The sequence below is a fragment of the Antennarius striatus genome, chromosome 15 (genome assembly GCF_040054535.1).
Source record: "Antennarius striatus isolate MH-2024 chromosome 15, ASM4005453v1, whole genome shotgun sequence".
Taxonomy (NCBI): Eukaryota; Metazoa; Chordata; class Actinopteri; order Lophiiformes; family Antennariidae; genus Antennarius; species Antennarius striatus.
Window position 1 is genome coordinate 11,239,346 of NC_090790.1, and position 24,934 is coordinate 11,264,279.

The 24,934-nt window shown below is 38.6% G+C and overlaps 1 protein-coding gene across 2 annotated transcripts in view; it reads right to left on the minus strand.

Annotated features, from left to right (window-relative positions):
- Positions 1-589: 589 nt before the first annotated feature.
- rai14 (retinoic acid induced 14) overlaps positions 590-24,934 on the minus strand; it is a 35,502-nt gene continuing 11,157 nt past the window's right edge. The window contains exons 3-21 of one of the 2 annotated variants that reach the window (XM_068334554.1): positions 16,723-16,853; positions 15,593-15,681; positions 15,317-15,381; positions 14,686-14,743; positions 14,162-14,232; positions 10,935-11,041; positions 10,621-10,802; positions 9,082-9,107; positions 8,632-8,718; positions 8,128-8,217; positions 6,872-7,009; positions 6,182-6,283; positions 4,672-5,406; positions 3,779-4,260; positions 3,371-3,539; positions 3,078-3,245; positions 2,784-2,942; positions 2,630-2,695; positions 590-2,515 (exon numbers count right to left, since the gene is read on the minus strand). In XM_068334554.1, the coding sequence (XP_068190655.1) occupies positions 2,429-2,515; positions 2,630-2,695; positions 2,784-2,942; positions 3,078-3,245; positions 3,371-3,539; positions 3,779-4,260; positions 4,672-5,406; positions 6,182-6,283; positions 6,872-7,009; positions 8,128-8,217; positions 8,632-8,718; positions 9,082-9,107; positions 10,621-10,802; positions 10,935-11,041; positions 14,162-14,232; positions 14,686-14,743; positions 15,317-15,381; positions 15,593-15,681; positions 16,723-16,853 (3,012 nt within the window). In that variant the 3' untranslated portion in view covers positions 590-2,428. The remainder of the gene's footprint in view (positions 2,516-2,629; positions 2,696-2,783; positions 2,943-3,077; positions 3,246-3,370; positions 3,540-3,778; positions 4,261-4,671; positions 5,407-6,181; positions 6,284-6,871; positions 7,010-8,127; positions 8,218-8,631; positions 8,719-9,081; positions 9,108-10,620; positions 10,803-10,934; positions 11,042-14,161; positions 14,233-14,685; positions 14,744-15,316; positions 15,382-15,592; positions 15,682-16,722; positions 16,854-24,934) is intronic. The other variant, XM_068334555.1, reaches the window with a different exon arrangement.

Genomic DNA, 24,934 nt, shown 5'->3' on the forward strand with positions numbered 1-24,934 from the left:
TTTTACTTGTGTTAATTGAGAGGGATTATATAGGGAAATAAATTACTTACGTTTGGCAAATGATGCCATCTAGTGGTTTTAAATCAACTGGTCGGTCATAACCAGTTGTCAATTTACTAAACTTTTTCCACAACCATTTTAGAAATTTTTTTTTTAAAACTCTTGAAACAGCAAAGACACATTTTCATCTCTAAGGATCACTGGAGAAACAGTTCACTTTGATCTTTTGCTAGAAATAGCTTAATGAAATTGGCCCTCAATAACTCATAGCACTCAGTCATACTTTAATTCTTTGCTTGATCTTAAGTTGCATATTTGGTTCTGGTGTCTTTTCTCATATCAGTGAGGTTGGCTGAATAAGATCATTCTGGAAGAATATCAACATGTGTGAGCTGTTTGTTTTGGGATAAGAAGTGTGTTCCATTTTTCCTGGATGGTCATATTAACTGTGGTTGCCTTGGAATCCACGTCGACTGGGGATGGAATGACATGATAAAAGGCACTGAGTAATTATGCCAAATGCAGTAATTATATCTGTGATTTTCACATACTTTGATATTAAAGAGGAAAATGGAATAGACCAAAAGTGGAAGGTTATCTTGGAAATTTATTTGTTGGCAAAAAAAGACAATTGGCAAACGTGCATGTTTTTTCATGTCACTACAAAAACTGTTAGTGATTAAAAAAAAAACCAACAGGAAAGTCGTTTCCTTCTTTTCCCTTTCTTGTCATAAAACATTTCAGTCAAGATCTATAGAGAAAGAGAGATGGTGTTCATGAGATTCTATCACCTGTGGAGTAAAGAAAAAGCTTTACCTTTACTCAAAGACAGGTATATCTTGTTCAGTACAAAACCAAAGGTTCCTGAGAGAAACGATTTTCAGTCAGTCAGATTTAAAAAAAAAAATCACTTAATGTGACTACCATTAAATGGCCTTAGTGTTGGTGCATACTCATGAATCTAAACACTATTAACAAAAAAGGCAATATCTAAGGGTGTATAGCTCTAAGTACAGTACTAAGGCAAAGGAGTGTGACATCACAAGACTCTAGAAGGTCTGAGAAATGCATCTGAAATGTTTTCTCAAATGTACAGTGTGCATCCGTACCTACAAAGAAACACAAGTATCTCAAACGGGAAAAGAAAACATTCCTGTTGATTTAAATAACTTAATACAATGGTACAAGGTGAAAATGGCATCAATGGTGATGAAGAATTACTAATATTTACTGTAATTTCCAATCAAAACAGAGACTGAAACAGGTCTGAATACAAGCACAAGACAACAGACAGGACTCAACTCCTTGCATTCAGACAACATATTCAGCATTTCAAGTAAGAACAGAAGTCCAAAGAGTTGAGAAGAGGAAGAGGAAATGTTAGAGCTAAATATCTCCTAAATATCCTCTGAGTCAAACATACTAACATATTGAGCTGTGAAAAGTTGAGTTTCTTTTTAAGTAAACATTATATTAAACCACTATGTGTAAATATGAATACTAACAAGCCCATAAGCCGATTGAGGTGTCACTAGACCATATAGTGCATGGTTACACACACAAGGCCACTGTTGCAGCAACTTAGAAAGCAACAATCATTCACACTCAAATTCACACCTTCGGTCAATTTAGCGTCACCAATGCATCAGCGTTGCATAGTTTTAGTGGTGGAGAACACCTCCCATAGAAAAATTCAAAGTCCTCAATTAGAAAACATGAAATGGTAATTCAATACAGTAAAATATTTTTTTTATACATTTTTGTTCTAATAGGAAAATAGCATTACAAAGACTATCATGCAATTTCTTCATAGAAGTGCAGCCAAAAATATTTCTGTGATTTTCAGGCTGGATTTACATAGGATTTTCAGGCTTGAACAAAGTAACATGCATTGTTAAGATGGCACAAATAATTAGAGTTGACAATGGTGGAACAGTTCACAAGTAAAAAACACATAAAACAGATGCTATTAACAGCAGCGCTAACCGAGGCGTTTGTTTCTCTAAGCGTGCATTGTAACAGAAACACAACAAAATCCACTTTCCATTCTATGGCCACACATGTCAAAGTGCGAGGGATTTTACATTACTGCACACACACAGAAAATTCACATTTGGTGGAAAACAACTTGTTTTTCCACTCATTTTAATGGTCAGTTGTTCCCAAAAAACATTTTCCATCCTAATATTGATGACCTTTCGATCTGACACAGTCAGGTTGACACTGAATGAAATAAACACAGTATGTTAAACCAATTTTTCACTAATACTTAACGTTTATCCAGAGGCACCGTGCTGTTTCCTGCCTCAAGAGCAGTACAAGCATTTTGTCAATTTGGACGTGATGAAACGTAGTAGTGGATGCAACTGTTGGCACCAGTTCAGTTTTTGTCACAACATGCTTTTGAGAAAATGGAGTCCAGTATGTCTCAACAGGCCTCCTTGGTTTGGCTTGGCATCTTGCACATCATGAGGATCTGCTTTAAGGCTTTCTGCACATCCTCGTCCATCTGACCCTGAAGGCAACAATTACTTTGTTATTTAAAACGCACGAAAACCCAAATGAAACTTTTGTCTTTAGTACAACTACTTCCTGCCAAGAAAATGTTTAGGTTAAGGGATGAATCTACCTGGACAGCATACAGCAGGTGCATCCTGTAGACGGACACAATCTCATGGTGCTGCTTCTTTGACTCCTGCAAAGAAAAGGTGAGGTAAATATGAGGTAAATCATGTAAACACCCTCTGTGTGTTCTGTCTAATAGCATGTTGGACAACTCTTACAGCCAGCTGGTACTGTAGCTGTTTGACTTGTTGCTGCATTGTTTCCAGCTGCTGATTCTGCTGCAGTCTTTTGGAAGGAGATCCAGAGCTGTAGGAGAGCTGTGATAGGCTGTTTAAGGCATCTTTCAGCTTTCCCACCTCTCGTGATAAATCATCTATCTGAGATGGAAAAACACAAGGCCTGTGGTTTCATTTTGATCAAAAGGAAAACCAGTTCAATTCAGGTTGATTATTATACGGTTGGTACTAAATTAATGATGGTTCTTCTGTAGTGGATTACAGTTTACTACTCACCCTCTTGTTCTTCTCTCTCTCTGAGGCAACATGATTCTCCACCAGCTGCTTGAGCTGACTCACAGCATCCTGGGATTCAGCCAGCCTCGAGGTCAGCGTCTGGTTCTCCTTCTCCTTTGACATAACCAGCTCCTGCAGGGCCTCCCGCTCTGCACAATTGTCTCGTGCCTGATATGGGGATGAGGGGTTGAAAATTATACAGAGAAAGACTGTTTATATTCAACATTTGAAAGTCGTTACATACTCTTCTCCAAACATCTTGTTATGTTTGTGTTCCTCCTCCTCCTGCATACCTTCTGCCATGCATCTGCTGCCTCCAGAGCCATCTCGTCCTGCTTCCTGAGGGCCCCTTGGAGGAGCTGCGTCAGGTGGGTCACCTCGCCCTCCAGTCGCTCACGTGTCATCTCATGTTCCACACGGGACACAGAATCATCTGGAGTGTCGTCTTTCACATCTGTCAGCCTGTTGGCCAAATAGACATAAGAACAACACAGTGACACCTAGTGGTGCATGCACAAACAGTTTTACATGTTAAGAAGTTGTTTATAAAATGTAATCAGGAGCATTCATTCATTCATTCAGTGCTTTAACAATTTCTTTTGTATTAGTTGATACACTCCACCACCTCCAGCTTTCCTTCTGTAGTTTTACACAGAAAAAGAGGCATCAAACAAACACAGGACACCATAATTCTTTCTGACCTGCATTGTAGTGTCTCCAGCTCCAAGGCTTTCTGGTACAGCTGATCTTTAAGATCCTCTGACTGACTTTCCAATTCTTTTATGGCATTTCCAAGAGATGACATCACTTGTGTGTGGTCTGCAAGGGCCACAGAGCTCTGTGCCTGCGCCTCCGCCTCCTTCCTAAGCAAAGAAACCTCCTCAAGTGCCGCCGAGTGCTTCTTCTCCATCTCAGCCAGCAAGGCCTTCAGCTCCTCCACCTTGAGGTTCAGCACCTGCACCTGCTGTTGTTCTGAAGAGGAAGACGAGGCTGCTCTGCTCTCAGATCGGGCTTCAGCCAGTTGTTTCTGCACAGTGCTCAGCTGACTCTTAGTGTCACTGTAGGAGTGTGAGAGTTCCAGCAGGCGGCGCTGCAGCCCCGCGATTACCTCGTTCAGCTCAGCCTTCATTTCTTCGAAGTCTTTGGCTGCAGCTTCGACAGGAACCGTTCCCCTCAGAGCTTCCTGTAAAATGACAAGGAACAAAGGAAAGAAGGACTATGACAAAAAGAAAATGATGATTTGAAATGAATAAATGTCAAGGAAGTAAATAAAGCAGTTTTAAAAATAATTATATCTTACAGAACAGGAATGAACAATATACGTCAATTTATACTGAGTTAATACTTTTGTGCAAAGGTCACATGGAAAATTTGAGATTATAATTACTGTGGCATTAACAAAATAACAGATTCCTTATAATCCAAAAAACCTGGTTCACACAATACTCAAAATTCTAATTCAGAATGTAAAGTCATAGAAGTTCAAATAATGGCAGCAAATGACATTTGAGGTTTCTTCATATGTAATAGTGCTGCCGGAATTTGAAGTCCTCAAGACTCAGAAATTCAGAGAGAAGACAAAGGACATGTGTACCTGGAGCATTCTTATCTCCTCCTGTGCCTCTTTGTACAGCACTTCAATCTGTAAGGTCCTCTGTTCCTCTTTCTCCTTTCCACTTTGTCTTTCCTCCTCTCTCCTCTTCAGCATCTCTTCTAGCTCTCTGAGTCTTTCAGCTTCCCTCTCCTGCTCAGATTCTGATTGGACAAGCTGTGCTTTCAGCTGTTTGATCTCATGTTCAAGTCTGGTTGTTGCACTCCTCTGGACCTCCTGCTTCTCCATCAACTCACCTCCACCCTTTCCCACCTGTGCTCTCAGGTCTTCCACCTCCTCCACTGCTTGGTGGTATCTCTCCTGAGTGTCTGTGAGCTTTGCCTGGAGCTCTGCCAGACTCTCCATCAACTCTTCCTCTCTTCCTTTCTCCCTCATACTTTCATACTCCTCTCTTTCTCCCTTTCTCTCTCTGCTTCGCTCAGGTCTTAGCTGTGCTTGAAGCGAGCGGTTTTCCTTCCTAGTTTCTAACAGTTTAACTTGTACACTTTCTAATGCCTGTCTCAACAGTCTGATCTCCTCTATGTTTCCTCCTCTACCATCGTCTTCCTCCTGCTTTAGAGAAACACTGCCTGGACCATCTTGCTTTTCTACATGGCTGGAGGGATGGATGTGCGAGTCAAACTCATCCTGGGTAGAGTGGAAGGAGGAGTTGGAGGCCATGCTATTTGGACGGCTAGTATCCTTCTGGTCCTCGTTTCCTTGGATGGATGGATGTTTCTGTGAGCAAGGACATAGGATAGGCAGTCTAGAGTTTATAGTCCATGTAAGGGATTGAAAAATAAATATTATTACATTCAGAGCCATCTTTTGATCCTAGGGGAGGATCCTGCAAAATGTCAGAATAATTCCATCCACAAATACTACAATATTAGGGTTACAGGTTTTACACATTTCTGTCAAAAACAGGTTTATACTTTGACTGTCACTATAGTGTTTAATAACAATTATCAGAATTTATCAGTTATCAAAAATAGAGTCCTAATAATTTACGTGGATGGATTCATTCTGGATTAAGTTTGATATTGTGGTGTTTTTTGGGTGAACCCCTTGTTTTGAAAGGACTTGCTATTTGTTTTCCTGTGGAGAGGAAATAATTTTTAGTGTGGATGAATATTTTTTTATTATTGTTTTTAATTGGATTTTTTTTTCTTTGAAACTAGTGTTTTGACAAATTATTTATTCTATAATTTGGTATTACTGTATTTAATGAACACAGTTCTGGATTTGTCTTTCATAGGACATACACATAAATACTTTCAAGTGCATATAAATATATTAATTTCAGGGTCCATAAAAATATTACTGCTGTGATATTTTTGAAAAACAAAATATATCAAAATAGAAACAGCATTTCGACAAAAGTTCTGAAAGTGCTTTTAATGTAATTGAAGTTTATCCATCATTTCATGAGGAATGTGATTTGCACCAACTTAACGCTGTAAATATTCTTTCACTGCTTTTATCCAAATGCATGAATGGATGGATTACACACCTTAAGGCTTCCAGTGAGTTGCTGGTTCTCTAAAGTAAGAGCAGTAATCTTGGCTTGAAGAGTGGAAACCAGAGCAGCAGACGCCGTTAAACTATGCTCCACCTGTAAATACACACACACACAGACACACATTCAACGCACATACATTTACATGAACAGGCGCATAGACAGCAAAGCTAAGGACCACTAGCTATCTGCTGAAAAACAAAACAAGTTGGGACTCGTCTGAAGCTTTGGTTAGACCTCCTTCAAGAATGCCCAAGGTGAAAAAGTTCAGCAGTACGCAGCTGTCTGCAGTTAGTACAGAGTATTATCGAACTTTGGTTAAGTAGTCCTGATGTACAATTTTAACTAACAAAAAACTAGTATTTATTGAACTTGTTAAGATTTTAATGTTGAGAATGAAGCTATGGTCAAAACAGTTGAAAGTCGAGCCCAACCAAACCACAGAACTCTCTTCATGCAATTAGGAAAAACATTTGGATTGAACTGGACTGCTAATCGATTTACAATATGTTTATATATATACAGTATATATAAAAAATATTCTCTGGATCTGCTGCACTGTGATCTACTACTACTGAAACTTAAATCTGATGTCATCTAGCCTACTGTTCCAGTCACCACATCTGTTTTCCAACTTGCTCATACGTAAACCCTTCTTCATAGCATTGCTTAGTTGTTAATCACCTTTGTATCCAATTCAGGCAAAGTCACCATCTGCTCCACAGTCTGCTTCAGGTCTTCAATGGTCTCCAGCAACATGTTTCTCTCCTCATGGAGCTTCTCGACCTCCTCTCTCAGTGCTGTTCCGCGAACTTCATCATTCTTTAAAATGGGAGAGGGGAGGAGTAGCAGGGAAAAAAGGATGGGAGGGGAAAGGGGCAAAAAGATGGACAAGGAGAGAAAAGAGTGTAAATTTGAGAGGCAGAACAGAAAAGCAAAGAAAAAAAACGAGAAAAGCTGCATGAGATGTGATGAAGAGCACGATACATTAAGTGACAAATGTGTTTGATGTTTCTCCTTAAATACGTTATTATTTAATATCTGACACTACCAGTGAGACAGAAAGGCATCTACTGTATGATTGCATCAATGTTGTGTTTGTGCATCTGTTGTTTTGTTTTCTTCGACTGATCACAGGAGTAATGAAAAAGTCTTGAATGCATTTTATCAATGTTTTTGGAGAATTAGGTAAGGTCTAACAAACATCAGATTTTGTCGGTGATTTGGGCTATTAGAAGCTCAGATGCGCATTTCGGGATTTGGTCTCTACTATACGTATATGCTTCCAGTGGTGATCACAGAGTGTTGAGGGGACAGGCAGAAACTTGCCTGGGCACCTCACCACGAAAAAAAAAATCAGTCAAAAAAGAAAGGTCAATTACGCTTCTTCAAGAACATGACAGATGTGTAAATTACATTAGAGTTGTCTCAATCTGCAGCTGCCTTACAGTAGCGGGGATTTTCTTAACAGGAGAGGGATGTAAGAACCTACAGAGTTGAGCTCCATAACAGATTACTATTATTATTATCTTTATTATAGTTATCGAGAAAAGGAAAGATTTAAGTGCTAAAACAATTAAATTAAGAAGTGAGAGTCACAGTGAAGCTGCAAGGAGAACTGAGGTTTGCACTTTTTGATTGTTGTCTAACTTTACATTTTTAACTTTCATTTATTAGTTTTGTGAAAGTGGTTGGACCAATCAAAAGTATACAATACAAATACAATACAAATATACAATACAAATTCAATACAAATAATGCAAATATATGCACTATATTTAACCCCCACTTGCTTCGAAGGCATGATGTTGATGAAGCATCAGCTGGTGGAATAACAGTTCCTCCATTGAGTCTGTATTTTTTACTTAGACAAAAGTAATAATCCTTTATTGTCCCACAGTTGGGAAATTTGTAACTACTTTGGCTGATTGTTATTGTACCTTGTGGTTAAAGCTTTTGGGAGTTTCACTTTTGTCGGATGCAGAGTTCCCAGTGGAGATAGTGGCTGAAGGAGAGGAAGGTCCAGAGCTCTGAAGAAAGAATACGCTTAGATTTAATTTTTGGTTTCAGTCGTTTTTTGGATTTGTTGTGCTGAACTAAAACACCTTTAAAACAACATGTACTTTTAAGAGAAACATAATAAGACATAATTAGTTATTATTGCTAGTCAAGCAAACTTGACTAGCAAGTTTGACTAGCAACATCCAATAGTAGATAAAAACTAAAATAAATTAATAAATTAAAAAAGTGCTGTCAGAATCTGTTAAACCAATGAAAAGACCGATTGACAGAACAGTAATATAACATCAAAACAGGGAAAAGTTCACAAATTTAAAAAAAAACCGGAGGTCTGTCCATTTTATGTAAATACCGTAGACGTGCATTCATACAAAGAGTGGCAAACTAATACAAGCTGACAGATACATAGAGAGACATGCATTTACCTGCAGTGGGCTAATAGGAGGTGGAGGTGCTTTTCGTTTTTTGGGAGTTGTGATCCGTTCATCATTTAGCTTAGCTACTTGATCATGCTGAGGAGCCAGCAAAAGAGAATAAAGGCAACGAAAAGAAAAAGGGAGTTGGGTGCTGGTTAGTAAAAGCTGAGTCAATGGTGAGTGCTAGGTTTGTTTTTCAAAAACAGCAACTAAAAGAAGAAATGTGATATCAAGACATTAGAAAAGCTGATACTAAACTATTGTCCATGAGATGTAACTACACAACAAACATTAGACTACATAATTTTTAGCTTTTTGTCACTGTGAATCACATTATATCACTAAAAACTAATAGCACTTTTTGACTCATTAATAGTTGATTAGTTGTTGCACGCTCAGGTGGTTTGACTAACTTTCATCACTTTATTTATTTTTTTAGAAAAATGACACTTTTCTTACCTGAAGACTTCTAGGAGACTTCGCATCTGTTTTAAGGAGAAAGGAGGAGACAATGAAAACAAAATCACACAGTAGTCTTTTCGTTTCTCTAAGTATCTTGCCTTATTTTTCTTTTACAACATAGGCAAGGCAAGTTTATTTGTATGGCACAATTCATACACAGGCAATTCAAAGTGCTTTACATAGACAACAAAATACAAGAACATTTAGAAGACGAGAGGGGATTAAAACAAGACAATAAAATATCAATAAAAGAGCATTTAAAAGCAAAATGCAATTAAACAGGAGAATACAATATTTAAACTGAAACTAATGATTACAATAGTGCAGATGATTAAAGAACAGATTCAGGAAAATGCTGCAGTAAACAAAAATCTTTTTAGCCCTGATTTAAATGAAGTGAAAGTTTGAGCAGACCTCAGTTAGTCAGGCAGTTTGTTCCACAGGTGAGGAGCATAATAACGAAATGCTACTTCACTTTGTTTGGTTCTGGTTCTGGGAACACACAGTAGACCCATCCCAGATGACCTGAGGGGTCTGGATGCTTCAAAGGGAACTCATAAATCTTGCATGTATTTTGGTCTAAGACCATTTAGAGATTTGTAGACCAGCAGTAAATCTATCCTTTGGCTCACAGGAAGTCAGTGTAGGGATTTAAGGACTAGTGTGATGTTGTCCAGTTTTCTGGTGTAAATAAGGACTCTGTCGTCAGCATTTTGGATCTGCTGCAGCTGCCTAATTGATTTTTAATGTAGACCTATAAGGACACTATTACAGTAATTTATCCTACTAAAAATGAAAGCATAAACAAGTTTTTCTGTGTCTTGGTGAGACAGAAAACCCTTAATTCTTCAGGTACTAATAGGCAGAATATGTAATAACTTTTAAGTAGGGATAAAGATAGAGAGCAGAAGTGATAAGATGAGATCATGTGAAGTGAGAACTCCTCCAGGTGGCAGTGTTGAATTTGAAAACATGTCAGGACTAAATGACCACAGTGGAATGACACATCTGTGTGTCTATTAGTAGTGATCATGCTCTGTGTGTCTATTAGTAGTGATCATGATCCGAAACCAGTTTCTCATGGCTTTTCACCATTAAAGCACAACCCTTCCTTAAGGTTATAACTGGATTAGGTTTAAACATATTTAATGATGTCAGTCACTGAAACATCTTAAAAGGTTCAGTGTGTAGAATTTAGGTGTTTACTTATGCATGGTAATATTTTTATTAGCATATGAAAATTGTATTTTTGTAACCTGACAATGAGCCCTTTGTACATGCAGAGGGAGTGGATCTTCTAGAGAGATACTACGTTGTGCTGCCATGTTTCTATTGCATGAACACAAAAGAAAGGGGTGTTTTTCATTTTTAATGGCCACCATTGGCTCTCTAACTAAAACAGACGAAGCCAAGAGTGTTTAGTTGTGGAATGGAGGGTGAAGTGTGTTTGAGTGCAACTGAAACATTTAAATTCAGGTAACAATACGTTCAGCTGACTTACTCTCGTTTCTTAATGTGGATTTAGATGAACTTTACCTGACATTTGTCTGTTCAGGGCAGCAGTGAGGGCAGTTTTGACTTCAGAGTTGCCCGACAGCTTGGCATAGTGTCCGACATCATGGCCTTGTGAATCTACAGCAGGCAGATCTGCTCCTCGCTGAACCAAGATTTCAATAACAGGAATCGCATTGGATTCACTGGCGAGCATCAAGCCTGTCCTACAGCACAATAATGTACAAGTACGTATTTATTATGCCATTCTCTCTCACAAATGCCTCCATTAACTGTGTGTTTTGTTATGCTTCCATGAGTGCCATAAATTGAATGCATCATTATTATGACTATTTTACCTGCCACTGTTGTCAGAGGCGTTAATCTCAGCACCACAGTCCAGCAAAGCTCTGCACACATCAGCATGAGCATGTTTGGCCGACAGCAGCAATGGGGTGAGTCCATCCTTGAGGAAAAAAAACATTGCAAACCTTAGACATGTCTGAAGTTATTCTGTTGGAGAAGCACAACCCATAGCTACATAACTTATTCTATGTGGCGTGGGGATTCAGGCCTAGACGTAAAGAATAGTGAATGTCTGTGTGGTGAGAGAAATCTCAGATCTGTGTGAAAAAGAAGCAAAAGTCTCCTAAAGGAATTTCTGAGCATAGAAGAAAGAAAAACAAAGAAGCCAGAAGTTGTTCCACTTTGTAAAGAAAGTAGGTTTTGGGAATTTCCCAAAATGATATATTTGCAGTTCTAAATGAAAAGGTTGGCTGGCCAGCCAGAGCAGTATTTCATCTGACATATCCATCTCCAGGACTGACATATCCTAGCCTCCAGCGTGACATCTAACCTAACCTTACCCATGCATGACTAAATGCAACATAAACAGGTTACTGATGAAGTTTGCGGAGGATGGTGCACATTCTGCTGCAAACATGACCCTCACTGAGATTATGATGACAACTAAGGAACACATATTATATTATGCAAGTAGTCACTACTAAAGGTCACTGATAGCCAAATTGAATCAGCAAATGTCTGTCTGAACTCAAGATATACTGTATGTCAGGAAGACTATAAAGTAACGACTCATGGCACATTTGTAGTAAGACAACAGTATGCTGTCCTCACTAAGTATACAGAGAATACAAAGGACTGACTGAGTGTTGCATCACATGGTGCAACTGTAATCACTGAAGTTAAATATTAGCTCAAGCAAAAGAGCTCATGACGGATGACTGATGTGTGTCTGTTAGTGTGAAGTTCATGGAAAGAAGCAAAAACAGATTTTTTTTTTTCATTTAATAATCTTGGGATGGAACACAATAGAGCTAAAAATTCTGGTAGTAGAATGATTGACACACATCTTCATCATAGCATCACAGTAGAGCCATACAAGTAACAAAGTGGACAAAAAAGATTAGTGTCATCATCCTTTTTAAACAAATTAGAGAGCGCTGTGACAAAGAGCCTTCTCTCTACTGCTGGAAAGTAATTTGGCAGACTTTATTGCATGTTGACATTTGATATTTTGGACATAAACTAACATACATAAAGTTATATTTATACTTATATTTACTTGTCCATCCATCCATTTTTTTGTCACCGCTTTATCCTTTGTCGCGGGCTTGTGTGAAAGTTTATTATAATGAGCACAATGAATTTGTGAGTCATGGCAAATGAAATCTGCTCTTGGTGACACAGAGACATAAAATCCCCCTGTCTGACTGGAAAAGAGTAAACGAAAGTGAAGAAGCAGTGAAGTGTGTCGGGATAGTTTTGTGTTTTATATTACAAGGCTGCGGTCTCCACCCGCCACAGAGAACAAAACTATGCTGTGGGTTCCTGTGAGTCTGCTAAAAGCCTGAACAGCCCTGTTTTCTCTGTCCAGCTTGCTTCTGAGGCTGTTTCTCCTCTGTAACATAGAATTCGGAAGGCAGAGTAACATTAGCTCTGTCTGTCGCACCATTGCTCCTTTATAAAATGTGTCGCCATCATTTACCTTAAGTCAGAATACCACAGTTATGCAACAAGGTAAATCATAGAGAATGGTACCACTGAACCTCAGTGTAATACCATGTGAGAACCTGTCTGAAGCTTAATGCACTCCTAATAGGGCAACAAATATTAAAACCGCCAAACAAACACACACAGGAGTTGTTAAAATGAAAAATGCTAACGTCAGCAAACACAACATAGCAGAGAAACATTCATTCATTCATTCATTTTCTATATACCCGCTTCATCCGCCGTCGCAGATCGCGGAAAGCTGGAGCCTATCCCAGCCGACTGGTGGCGTGAGGCAGGGGACACTCCAGGCGTGACGCAACACAGAGAAACAATACTCAAGAAACGTATCTCTTCATTTACTTGATTTTCTTTCTTTCTCTCTTTCTTGAACTGTGTGTTCATTTGAGACAAATATAGATAAGGTATAAATATGTGTGACAGTCAGGAAGCATGTCTGAGCCGGAAAGTTGTGCACAGCACGGGAAGACAAATATGTTCCAGATGACTGCGGTGTGCGTGTCCACTGACACCAAACAGAGCTTCTCAACTCACACACACATTTGCATGTCGTTGTGGGGTTTGTCATCTTACATGAATGGAACCAAAAATCTTCAATTATAGAGGATGCATAAATGTAAGTTGCTGCTCACACATCCACCCCAATGCATCATTTGTTAACATTGATTAGAATTTACCTAAAGCAACAATTGTCACTTTAATGCTTCAAGTCCACTTTTTAACATCTACTAATAAAATCACAGCTGATACTTTTATTTATCTAATATAAGAAGGCAAAATCTATATTTTAGCTTTAAAATTCCTGAAGGCAGTGGCACAGGGTGGTAGCAAAAACCAGTTTCTGAAGCCATAACATACATGTCATAAGCATGTGACAGCATTTAATTCTAATTTATAGTAACTTACCATCTTTAGATGTGGGCAAACAGATTATGGTGCATTTGTGTGTTTGTGTGTTACTCCAACACAGCCAGCTGTAGTGTGTTATTAAAATGCAGATAAACTGTCTCTGTTCTCCAGCTTCTTTTCCCTTATTTGCTGTTTCTTAAAAACACACACACACACACACACACACACACACACACACACACACACACACACACACACACACACACACACACACACACACACACACACACACACATACACACACACATCATGCTCACACACCCAAGTTGCTTAAAAACCACAGGCAGTGAACGTCACTGCAATGGAGACCACATGTCTGCGGCTTGAGAGCAGAGTTCCCACAGTACCATGACCCCGTCCATCACACACATTAACATGTACATGCATGTGCCTTTTGACATCATCAATATTTAAACAGATAAACTTTATGAAATGTCAGTTAAGGAAGATTCTCAACTTGACCTTGTGTTTTTAATGCTTGTACAAAGATGCAGTTATGAGCAACAAATATTTGACAACAGATAAATGCAAGTTTCCTGAAGTGCAGACAAATTCCTCTCTAGTATAAAGTGATATGAATGAGAACCAAATGGAGCATTTCTGTGGTCTTCATTCTGCCAGGAAAATAAAATGAAAAACATACTGCATCCTTCAGGTTGGTGGGACTTTTGAGTTCACAGAGCAGCTGGACGGTCTGGATGTTCCCACTGGCAGCTGAGGATAACGTAAAATAGCTGTTAGACAATGAAAACGTGTGTCCAGGGATCACATTGCTTGAATTTTTCATGAAGAAGTCCTAATTAATCAAAAATAACATAAGAACTTACCTGGAATGTTTACTTTCCTTTCAATCAAAACAAAAAGTTTTATCAAAGGATTTTGGTCTCTGTATGGTTTGGCATTAGCAGTATAGGCAAATTTTTAGAGGCATAAAAGTAATCACCCATTTCAGAAACAACAAAGTTTTTGTTTTTAAAGTAAAAAATACGAAATTATTGTGAGATGTTTTGACCGATACAAACTGATTTGAAATCACCTAATTTCATCAAATAAATTTCAAGCTTGTACTTAATCCGACAAGGTTTTCCCCCCAGGTCCTTGTCCGAACAGACTAATCGTCAACAAAGCACTTTTGTACAGTTTACTCTCTCCACATGAGTCACTCACCAGCGTGATGCAGAGCAGTCCTTCCTGAGCTGTCGGCAGCATCAATAGGACATTTACTCTGGAGGGTAACAGAAACATATTCAATTTATTAATGTTGCACCTGAATTATGAGCATGAACAAAAGTTCTCTTTTGGAGTCTGTAGTCTGATGTGCAATTGCTTGGTGTGATAACACTGAGCTTCGACTCTCCATCAGCTTTACACATGTACTGTGAAGTTACTTTTATGTTCGTAAAATTTTTTGAAAATTAAAATTATTGTTTATGAATAAACAATAAATTAAAAAACTGTGTGGTTAACAGAAGTGGGATTATTCAGAATGTCTCTTTAACATGGTTCAGGATTCTGCTTTTGGACATTCCTTCTCTCCAAGCACAAAGTAGCATCCACAAAGAAATCCTGCAGGATGACTGGATGATCTGTCATTTAAATTCACCATTTCTTTCATATTCATTTTACTTTTTGATGTTAAACAAATTTTGAAAACATTTCACTGAATCTAAAACACCACGTACTGTCCTCATTCTCATTTATCTCCCTAAAGCTCAGGGCTTCAAAGGCTTGATTGTGATTAGTCATTTCAGCACATTACACACAACACATAATTTTAGAGATAGTTGCTTCTCTTTACCTGAATCAGCTTCTTGCAGCACTCAGTGTGATTATTTTTGGCAGCCAGGTGTAAGGGATTGAAACCTGAACATAAATCAAGAAAGGTTTTAATTGGGAGCTTCATTAATTTAAAGAACTAAGAAAAGATCTACATGAAAAGGAAACTCCAAAGTACTTGAATGCTTTTAGATTTTCAGTATTATTAAAAGGAAAAAACTGTAATTCTTGCAGACCTGAAACAATTTCCACATGTTTTATGACTGCTACATACAGTACTATATGACTCAGTACAAACCCGCAGAATCAGCGACTGACAGGTCAGGTCCATGAGCCAGGATGACAGATAGACAGTCCGTCTGACCACGTGCAGCTGCCACATGAAGTCTGCATACAAACACACAATTGATCAAGGAATTAACCTAGCCTTATTCAAAAGTCAAGAACCTCCAGTGAAGGACTTTTATTTTGTTTCGTTTTCCTTTTTTGTTCTCTTTTTATCTGCTTGACCAAGTGTTGTTTCTCGCTGGCTGCACCTGGTCAAGAAATAGCACAGAACATAAACCACAAGTCGTAGTGTTTACCTGAGCCACCAATCAACATAACTACTTTCCACCTAAGCAAGCAGAGTAGAAAAAAAACCAGTCCATATGCACAACATCCCCAACGTGTGTAGGGCACACACTAACATACACTCCCACACACTCACATGCCTTTCTAACAGGTTTTATCACCATAGAGATACTGTAGACTCCTCCTTTGTGGGTCCTGAATGGACTGAAGCATTGAGTCCCAGCCCACCACATTCATCATGATTTGAAAAGGCTGCACATCCGTATGTGTTTCTGTGTCCCAGTAACATACAGAGGAAAGGTCAAGGATGTGGAATACTGCTGAAACAAAAAACCTTGTGTGTTTGTTTCAGCAAATGAGAACTTGCACAAGTGCGTATGCCTGTGTTTTGGTATTGAGGTCAGCAAGTGTGTGTTTCAGAAAAGGAGAGCAGTCATATACTAATACCATGTTATCAGACATCTGAATCAATGAGGCAAGAGGCTCCGCTGCCTGAACTGGCTTTAGAAACACTGAATGTCTGGAGGCTGGAGGGATGGTTGTAAATGTCGGCCCACGCAAACGAAAAGAAACAGCTGTATTTTTAGACTGGTCATTCATTTTTAACAATGTGCTGAAGTAGTTTCAAGAACTCAGAAATCTGAGAGTATGCTTCAGAGATATGAAAGGGGAAAATAAAATTAAGACTGGATACAGTTTGCCAGACATTAAATGCACCCGATTAGATTTTATCACAATAAAAATCTCCCATTACTCTTTGTAAAAACTGAGTTTAGTGATGATAATAATTTCCTTGATTGGTTATTGGTTGAACTGGTTATAAAGCTTTTATTTTGTAGATAATAGAATGCTTACGCTGATTTTCCCTCGTTGTCAAGTTTTACAGCACTGGCACCTTTCTTGGCAAGAAGCACTGCCACCTTCTCCGCCTCGCCATGCTCGACTGCTGCAAGAAGGCGCTCATTGTTTTTGTTCCACTCGTTGACCTAAAGGAGGAATGAAATTCAGGCAGACAGTGAATAAGACAGAGAACATTAATTTGAAATGCAATCAGTACAAAACCAGGAGGCAGATGCAATCCATCCATCCACCCATCCATCCATCCATTACAAACACCACAAAAAAACTCTCCCTATGCATTCAAACCTTCACTATGTGAAATGACAGTACTAACCATTTAAGACCATGCTTTCAAGGTTTATGACAAAACAATATAAATCTTTCTCAGTTATTAATTTTGTTATAATTGGGATGAATGCAAGTATGTATGCCCAACTGGTTTTAATTTTAAGATTTACAATCCATGAAAATGTTACAATCCAAGCTAGCATGACTCCACAAGTGTTCAATAGTCCCCTTTAATTCAATGAAGCCTCATCCAAAACCTCTTGAAATGTGATGAGGTCTGTTCTGGCTAGAGATCCATCCTCCACCAAGTTTCACTGTGATCAGTTCTTGTGCAGTTTTTGTGTATTCCTGCTGACAAAACGATAAATGGATAAAACAAGACCTTGTTGGTGGAGGTAAAACTGTGTACATTATTAGATATTGGCGCACACACATCACTAAATGTTACACCTCAGCCGAAATGACTGAGATGCCATTAATGTGAATAATGTTTCTCAGTGGGAGAGAATGTTTCTTGGGTCTCTGGAATAGTTCTAAGACACACACACACACACACACACACACACACACACACACACGCACACACGCACACACACAATGGGCATGCTCACTGACACGCACACACAAATCAAAGAGCCACACACTTTTATCACTGACAAGTTGCTCAGATAAAGAGAGGCTGGCTATTGGAAAGTTTTGGTGCATGATCTCATGCAGAAACTGTTAAAACGAAGTCTATAAATACAGAAAGGAAGGATTGAAGAGCTGTTTTCTAGAGCATTTACATTTGCAAGAAAACAAGCTCGTATAAAATAATATTAAAACCCTAACTTTAATAACTATATCTACAGAAATGTTAGAGGTAGCATTACAATAAGCACATACACAAAGCATTTGAATATGCAGCACTGTATTAGATTTGACCTGATAGCCTACTAACCTACATGATAAAGAGCTGACCTCTTTGACCCCATGAATACCTGTGGTGGCAAACTGTATCCTATTTTAAGAAAGTTATCAGCCAGGCATGGTGTTACATGGTAGACATAGCCTCTGTGGCAAACACCCAGATGCAATCACTCCAATGCATTTTGCACAGCTGGTGGAAAAATGCAAGGCTATAAAAAACCTTCTGTCGCTGGAACAGGATGACCACGGAGCTCTGCAGCCAAACACACAAACTCATTAATGTGGACCAGTGAGGACATTAAATTTATTAAACTGTTTTGAGAGCTGGAAATGAAGTCAATGGTGACCTTGACTGAGGAAATATTTTTGGTTTTCATGCAAGGAGCTTTGGAAAACTGTTGTAAAAGGATACCCACACACACTCATTGTGATTCAGGGTTCAAAGCATTGAAGCAGGAGGTGAGATACTATTTAAGAGGTGGTGTAATATGAGAAAGATCTGACAGACTAGAAATAACTGATAACATATAAAAAGGTACTGAGCTCGAGGCAAAACCCTCCTCCATAACAAGTGTACAGTTTCTAACTCAGCAAACTAAGTCAGACAACTACCTGTCAGACACCAACTAAAGACAACTACAAAAATTAATATAAACTAAAAACAAAAATATGGATTTAAAATAATTGGTTTTCCAGACGCTCTGTGTGGAAGAGAACACATTTGTGAAACTCCAATTACAGTAAACACAAAATGTGTATGTTCCATAACACACACATGAAGACACACAAACTTGTAGAAAACAACATAAATGTCAAAATCTATCAATAGTTCACTGCTGTTTGATTTTTATTTCCATCAGAGGAATGAATTTTAGTTCTTGCAGCATTGTTGGGCAACTCTCTACACATCTTTACAAAAATATTTCATGAAACACACTTCAGAAGCTCTTTCACTCAACAGAGCTGATCTTTAGATGAGACGAAACAGGACCTGGGACATTACCACCTCTGCTAAACAATTTCCTGGTGTCTGGGTCAAAACATTTAGAAAGGCCCAGTGATGACTGGTGGTTACAGAAGGCAAACGAAAGTAGAACCGAGAAGTACGTGCATCTATTCATCATTATGACTGGTGTGCAATGAAACGTAACACAGCAGGAGATACAGTAACTGAGGCTATAAATGGCATATCCCATATGGTGTAGTGGGAAAGACGTGTTTTCACAAGGTTTTTCACAAGAATAGATATACCTCCTGGTATGCCGGTATGAAAAGACTCATGACTTCATACAGCCACGTGTTGTTCAGTGAGCATGCAGGACACTGAAGCAATCAAAACCATCAGTGGTTATTCTCAGGAGAACGAAAAGGAACTGAAAAGAAAAGGATGAATGTACATAACAGTCACAGCTGAAAGAACTTTGCAGAAAAATACACATGCAGATGCACATATGCTAAGTTTCTGTTGAGCTAGTTTTTACACGAGTGGTTTGTGCATGCACAGGCCTCTTCTTATCATGCTTTGTGGACATAAGGAAGGGTGGGACTCATGCAGTAATTGAAACCCTTTGTGATCCGGAAATAGCCGCAAAACAAACCTAGACCTATGTGTGACATATTTAATAACAGGAGCAGCCCCATGTTGAAGAGTTTTTGCTTAATAGGACTTAACTACCATTTAAATTGCATATGATCATTGTACTCGTACTAATAACAAGAAATCTTTGGTTTGCAGCCTTTTTTGTAAGATGCTCTCCACAAACAAGTGAAATGAACTCAAGGAACTCTTTGTCAGATGCACAATGTATCTTTCAAAAAGTTTTTTAAACAATTTTCAGCTGGATATTATACTACCATTAGTTATAGAAATGACAGGTAGATTTTGATTAAAAATTGCATCTGCTATTATATCCAATGTCAGATATACTCTGGCAAATGATCCTGCCTAATGGCCCTTGTTTCACATAGACCAAACAAATAATGAAAGGCCATCTCCAGCAAGCAGCATGACACTGATAGCGTTGCACTACATTGTATTGGACAGGTTTAAGTGGAGCGGAATGCACTGCTCCAGTTTTGGCCACATACAAATGTGTCTTGCAGCGAGGCCAAAGAAATAATCACATGCAGTCGCAATGACCACAGCACCAACAAAAGAGATTTAAAAAATGCATCTTAAAAACCATAACGGGACTTCATGCAGGAGGAATTTCCATTCCTCTGGAATAGCATAACATTGCAGGGTGATTAGTAGTTAATAGTATATTCTCCGATATGCGCCATATCATGTGATGCTGCGTAAAACCTAAATATTTTCATAAATGTTTAGTCTCAACACTTCAAGGGACCGTACAGTCTCTCAAGGAGGTTTGTAATAAACTGTAATTCTCAGATTGCTCTGTAATTTCTGCATTCTGACAGATCAAGGCGGGATTTTTTTGATACAGTCTTCAAACGACTTTCAATATTCTAGTACAGTACCAATTACCGTGAGAAACCACGAGGTGGGCCAAGCCAGTAATTCAAGGGGAAGGAAGGATTGCATCAGCAGAGGTTGAGGATATTTATTTAACAAATACATTATTTTGTAATATTAAGAAAATATCTGTGCAAAAACAAGGCAGCATGGCCAATGGCATCAAACCTTCAAATCAGAGCTGACACAGTTGTTTAGTATGAAATCAATCAGCAGCTATATTTATGAACAATCATTATTTTGCAGCTTAAGTGAAATGTATTAGTTACAGCCCTACGAGTAGAGTGCATGTAGAATACTCCACAAAGACAGCTGAAGGTTCCCATCAGATATAAAGGCCACATGGCTTCAGACCGTACAGTATCTGAGAGTCCTAAATAGGATTAACCAACACTGGGTCAAACTGGAAAGCATGCATTTAGCCTACATTTGTCTGCGCTTGCAAAAAGTCATGGGTTGCTAATTCTGAGTTTGTAAGCCAGTGAGACCGGCATGGTATTGTGTTTGCCATCAGGAAGTGAAAGGCATCTTATTTCCCTTCTTGCTTTCAGTTCAGTTTCCTTTAGTCCTGCCGTTCCTCTCAGGATCTGTTCATCCATCTGCTGCTCTTTCAGGTCTTCCCTCTCCTTGTTTCTTCTGCGGCTGTTAAGTGTGTTTACAGTGGGATCAGGGTGTGGACAGTACTGTTTGTTCCGTCTGTCTTTTGCCTGACATTCATTAAGACACACAAAGAGTGTGCTGATAACACTAAGTGTTTCCTGTTTGTCCAGGTCTTAAGATGGCTGCCAAGGACAAGGGTAATAGAACAAGAATGAGCAAAAGGGTAAGGAATAGAGAAAGGAATTAATTAATCGGTAGGGACATGCTGAAAGAAAGAAGGAGATAAAGAGATATTGAACTAGCTTTAATATGAACCTTTTAGTTATTCATTCAGATTCTGTGTTGCTCTATACTTCTGAATTCTGTCTTTTCTTCTATGTCCCTCCTTATATGTCCCACGTGTTAATTTCTATTTCAAATTTACTGTTTTATTTAAGTAAAAAGAAAACCAACACTCATCAAATGTTTGGATCTGTTTATTAACCTAGTAGTTTTTGCTCAGAGAGTTCTGTTTTCTTCTTGTCTGAACTTCTTCAGTTCTCTGCAAGAAAAACAAACTAGGATCGGTTGCAGTAAGTCCTCCATCACATTTTGTGTTTAGAGTTCCACCAGTAAGGACAAGTGGAGTAAAAAAAAATACTTCAGGACAGCTTGAGTACTCCCTTTTAAAATAACATTTAAGATGTTGATGTGATAAAACAATGTTTGTTGTACTTGAACTTTCTGAGTGGGTGCCATCTGCCTTCGCCTGAAGTACACATACTGCATTCATGTTTGTACGCACTATAAGGTATATTATAATACCAAAGTTTTAACTCAAAACATAACACTGCAAAATCTTAAAATACAATTTATAGCAGTTAATGTTTTTTGGCTTCCGTGACCACTAAGTGCATTTATGACCCCCTGGACTCTAAACGAAACAAATGGAGACACTTTTTAAACAAATCCATTCCCAGGAACAAAAAACAAACAAACAAAAAAAAAAAACTGTCACTTTAACGTATTAATTAGATTGATTAATTACGCTGCAAATTAACGCGCTATAAAAATTAACGCAATTAATCATGGGTGGCAAGTCAATGCGCAAGCATTTTAAATTTGGCCCATTGAGAGACCTGTAGGCTGCAGTGAAGTAACTTCCTACCTGCGCCACTAGTCAAAAGCAGAGTGACTGACAACAGAGATGGACGCGACACAGGAGAGCGAGGCAAGCCCACTTGGACCTTTGGGAGGAAAGTTTATTTATAAATAGAACAAAGACGGGACTATCAACAAAAGCGAAGTGATTCTGCGCTGCCAATCTGCGCTGTAGACGTCTCCGTCAGTCTGCCCCAGGGCAGCTGTGGCTACACACGTAGCTTACCATCACCAAGTATGAATGAGGAGTGAATGAATAATTGATCCGATGGAAAGTGTCTTTGAGTGTCGAGAAAAGCGCTATATGAATCTAAACCATTTTTATTATTATTATTATTATTATTTGTACCTTTTGTAAAGGAGAATTTTCATATCACATCCGAAGGCCATATCCGAAGCAGTTCCAGCCTAACGTATCATTTAAATGCAAGACATGTCAAGGACACAGAGTTGAACGTTAGCTTACTCTTTTAAAGGAAAGGCCTGTTGGCCTCTTGCTATTTAGTTGGCTTATTTAGAGGCATGTTATACTATTCATTTTGAATTGCTGTATTGAGTCAGCTTTAGGATTCATTTTGATTGAGAGTCTGCTTAGACAAACAGACAATCAGACAAACAGGCAGGCAAGCAGACAGACACATACAGACAGATAGATCACTCTGCTGGAGAGAGGATTGACAGAAGAGGGCAATACAGAAAGGAAAAGAATGGACTAAAAGGAAAGACAGACTGGCAACAATATCTGTGCACTTTGATCACTAGTGGCTACTAACATCTAATACCTTATCTGACAAAGCAGATGCTCCAATATCCTCAATAATACATCTTTCTGTTGAACCACAGCTGAAACTGCTTACTTTGAAGTGTGCGCGCACGCTTGCACACACGCACGCACGCACGCACGCACACACACACACACACACACCAAAAATGGTCCCTAGACCCCGAAACTCAACCCAGACTAAGAGTTGGTGGACAGAGCTGGTAAACAAATACCAGATGGTTACTCTAATGACAGGTGCTGCCATGTATTTCACAATACAGTACTGCCAAATCTGGACCACATGTTTAGATAATGAGAGCAATTCTCATTATAAGAGCCTTTTTCTCTGTTGGAAACTTTATAATATGGTAACTGCAATGTTGCTAGCACCACCCTCCTCCCAGTAGGACTTTAACTCCTTGGAGTAAATGAACTCAGATAGGATCGATTTACATGTATTAACATCAACCAATGGTGCACGTAAAAGAGCAGTTTATCATGCTATAGAATAAACTCCTATGACGCTCCTACAACATTCATTTTACTCCACAAAAATTTACTAAATGGTCAAATTCAATGCAGCAGAGAGATGTTTTCAATGCACAATCTTTGTCCTCAAAAATATGACCCACAATGTCACTCATTCACAATGGATCTGTCAGACTGTGGTTGCATTATAGTAGCAGTGGCTAAACTAGCATTGAGTTACTGCCTACAAATGTAGATGAGCCATGGGCTACAGAAGTTCAGTAAAACCATTTTTGGCAGTTCCTTTACACAACAACAGCATTTCAGGGTCCCAAAAATGTAAAATAAAAAAAAAAGAGCCAAAAAATGTTATCTTTTGAAAACACCACTTCCGCTTCTCAGAGCAAACAACAAAAACACAATTTCTCTGAAAATGATGACAACACAGCCACACAGCACATGCCCTTTGTGGCTCCAGCCTAAATCAAACTTATCTTCAGTGCATTGATCCGCCTCACCTTCCCTTCCCATTTTTCAGTTTACTTGACAGATCTTAAAAGACCTATTACAGTCAACATTTCTGTGACCTCCATAATTCTCTAATTAACTTTTCAAGTACTCTCATAAAAAACTCTTCTAATTACAGGAACACAAGGCCACCACGACTCTCCAAACTGAATAAAACTCTACCCACAAGCTCACTGACAGATTTTACAAATGTCTAACTACACACAAGAAAAAAATAGAAAATGAGTGACAGTATTTAATATAAATCCAGTAAATAATGTAAATCAAAATCTTTTTAAATCAACCCACTGGACTTTAAGAAAGTTCTTGAAACTTTCTTAAAGTCCAGTGGACTGATTTAAACAGCTTTGGATAACCATGACCTGGATAACTGAGAACCTATGCCGACATATATAATGTAAACTGTGTTTTCTTCCATAGATTGCCACCTTCCAAGACGATTGACACACAAGTAATGACACCATTACTTTCATAGAATGTACATTTACAGTATTTCAGTCCGTTATAGGTTGTGTATGGGTGCAAGAAGAGAAAAAAAAACTCTAGCATGACACTTCCTTATGACACAAATAGCTTTTCCTGTCCTATAAATAAACACTGCAGGACTTGGAAAGCAACCAGTCTCTTCATGGAGGACTGGTGCTTGTAAATTCAGTGGAGCACAGCAAAAATGAATGCCTAACTTTAGTTAGAGGAGGGTGGTTAATACAAATTAACACAGAGACATGAGTCAATGCACAAGGACTAAAACAGAGTCTGACATTTCTGCTGAATACAAAACCATTTGGACAGCAAACATCAAACAAGAAACTTGTCTAGTAACACACATGAAACCATTGATCCCCAAAAACTCCAAATCACGAGAAAGAAGTTAGAACATCCAGCAGACGTTTGTGAACTCCGAAAATCAATCAGGTCAATGTCAAACGTCTCTGATGAAGGAATGTTCTCAAAGATTTTTCAGGTGAACTGAGTCTAACCTTCCCTCCATCTATCTCCTAGTATGAATATTGCTCCAGTTGTTCAACAGAGGCCAAACAAAACAACCCATCTGC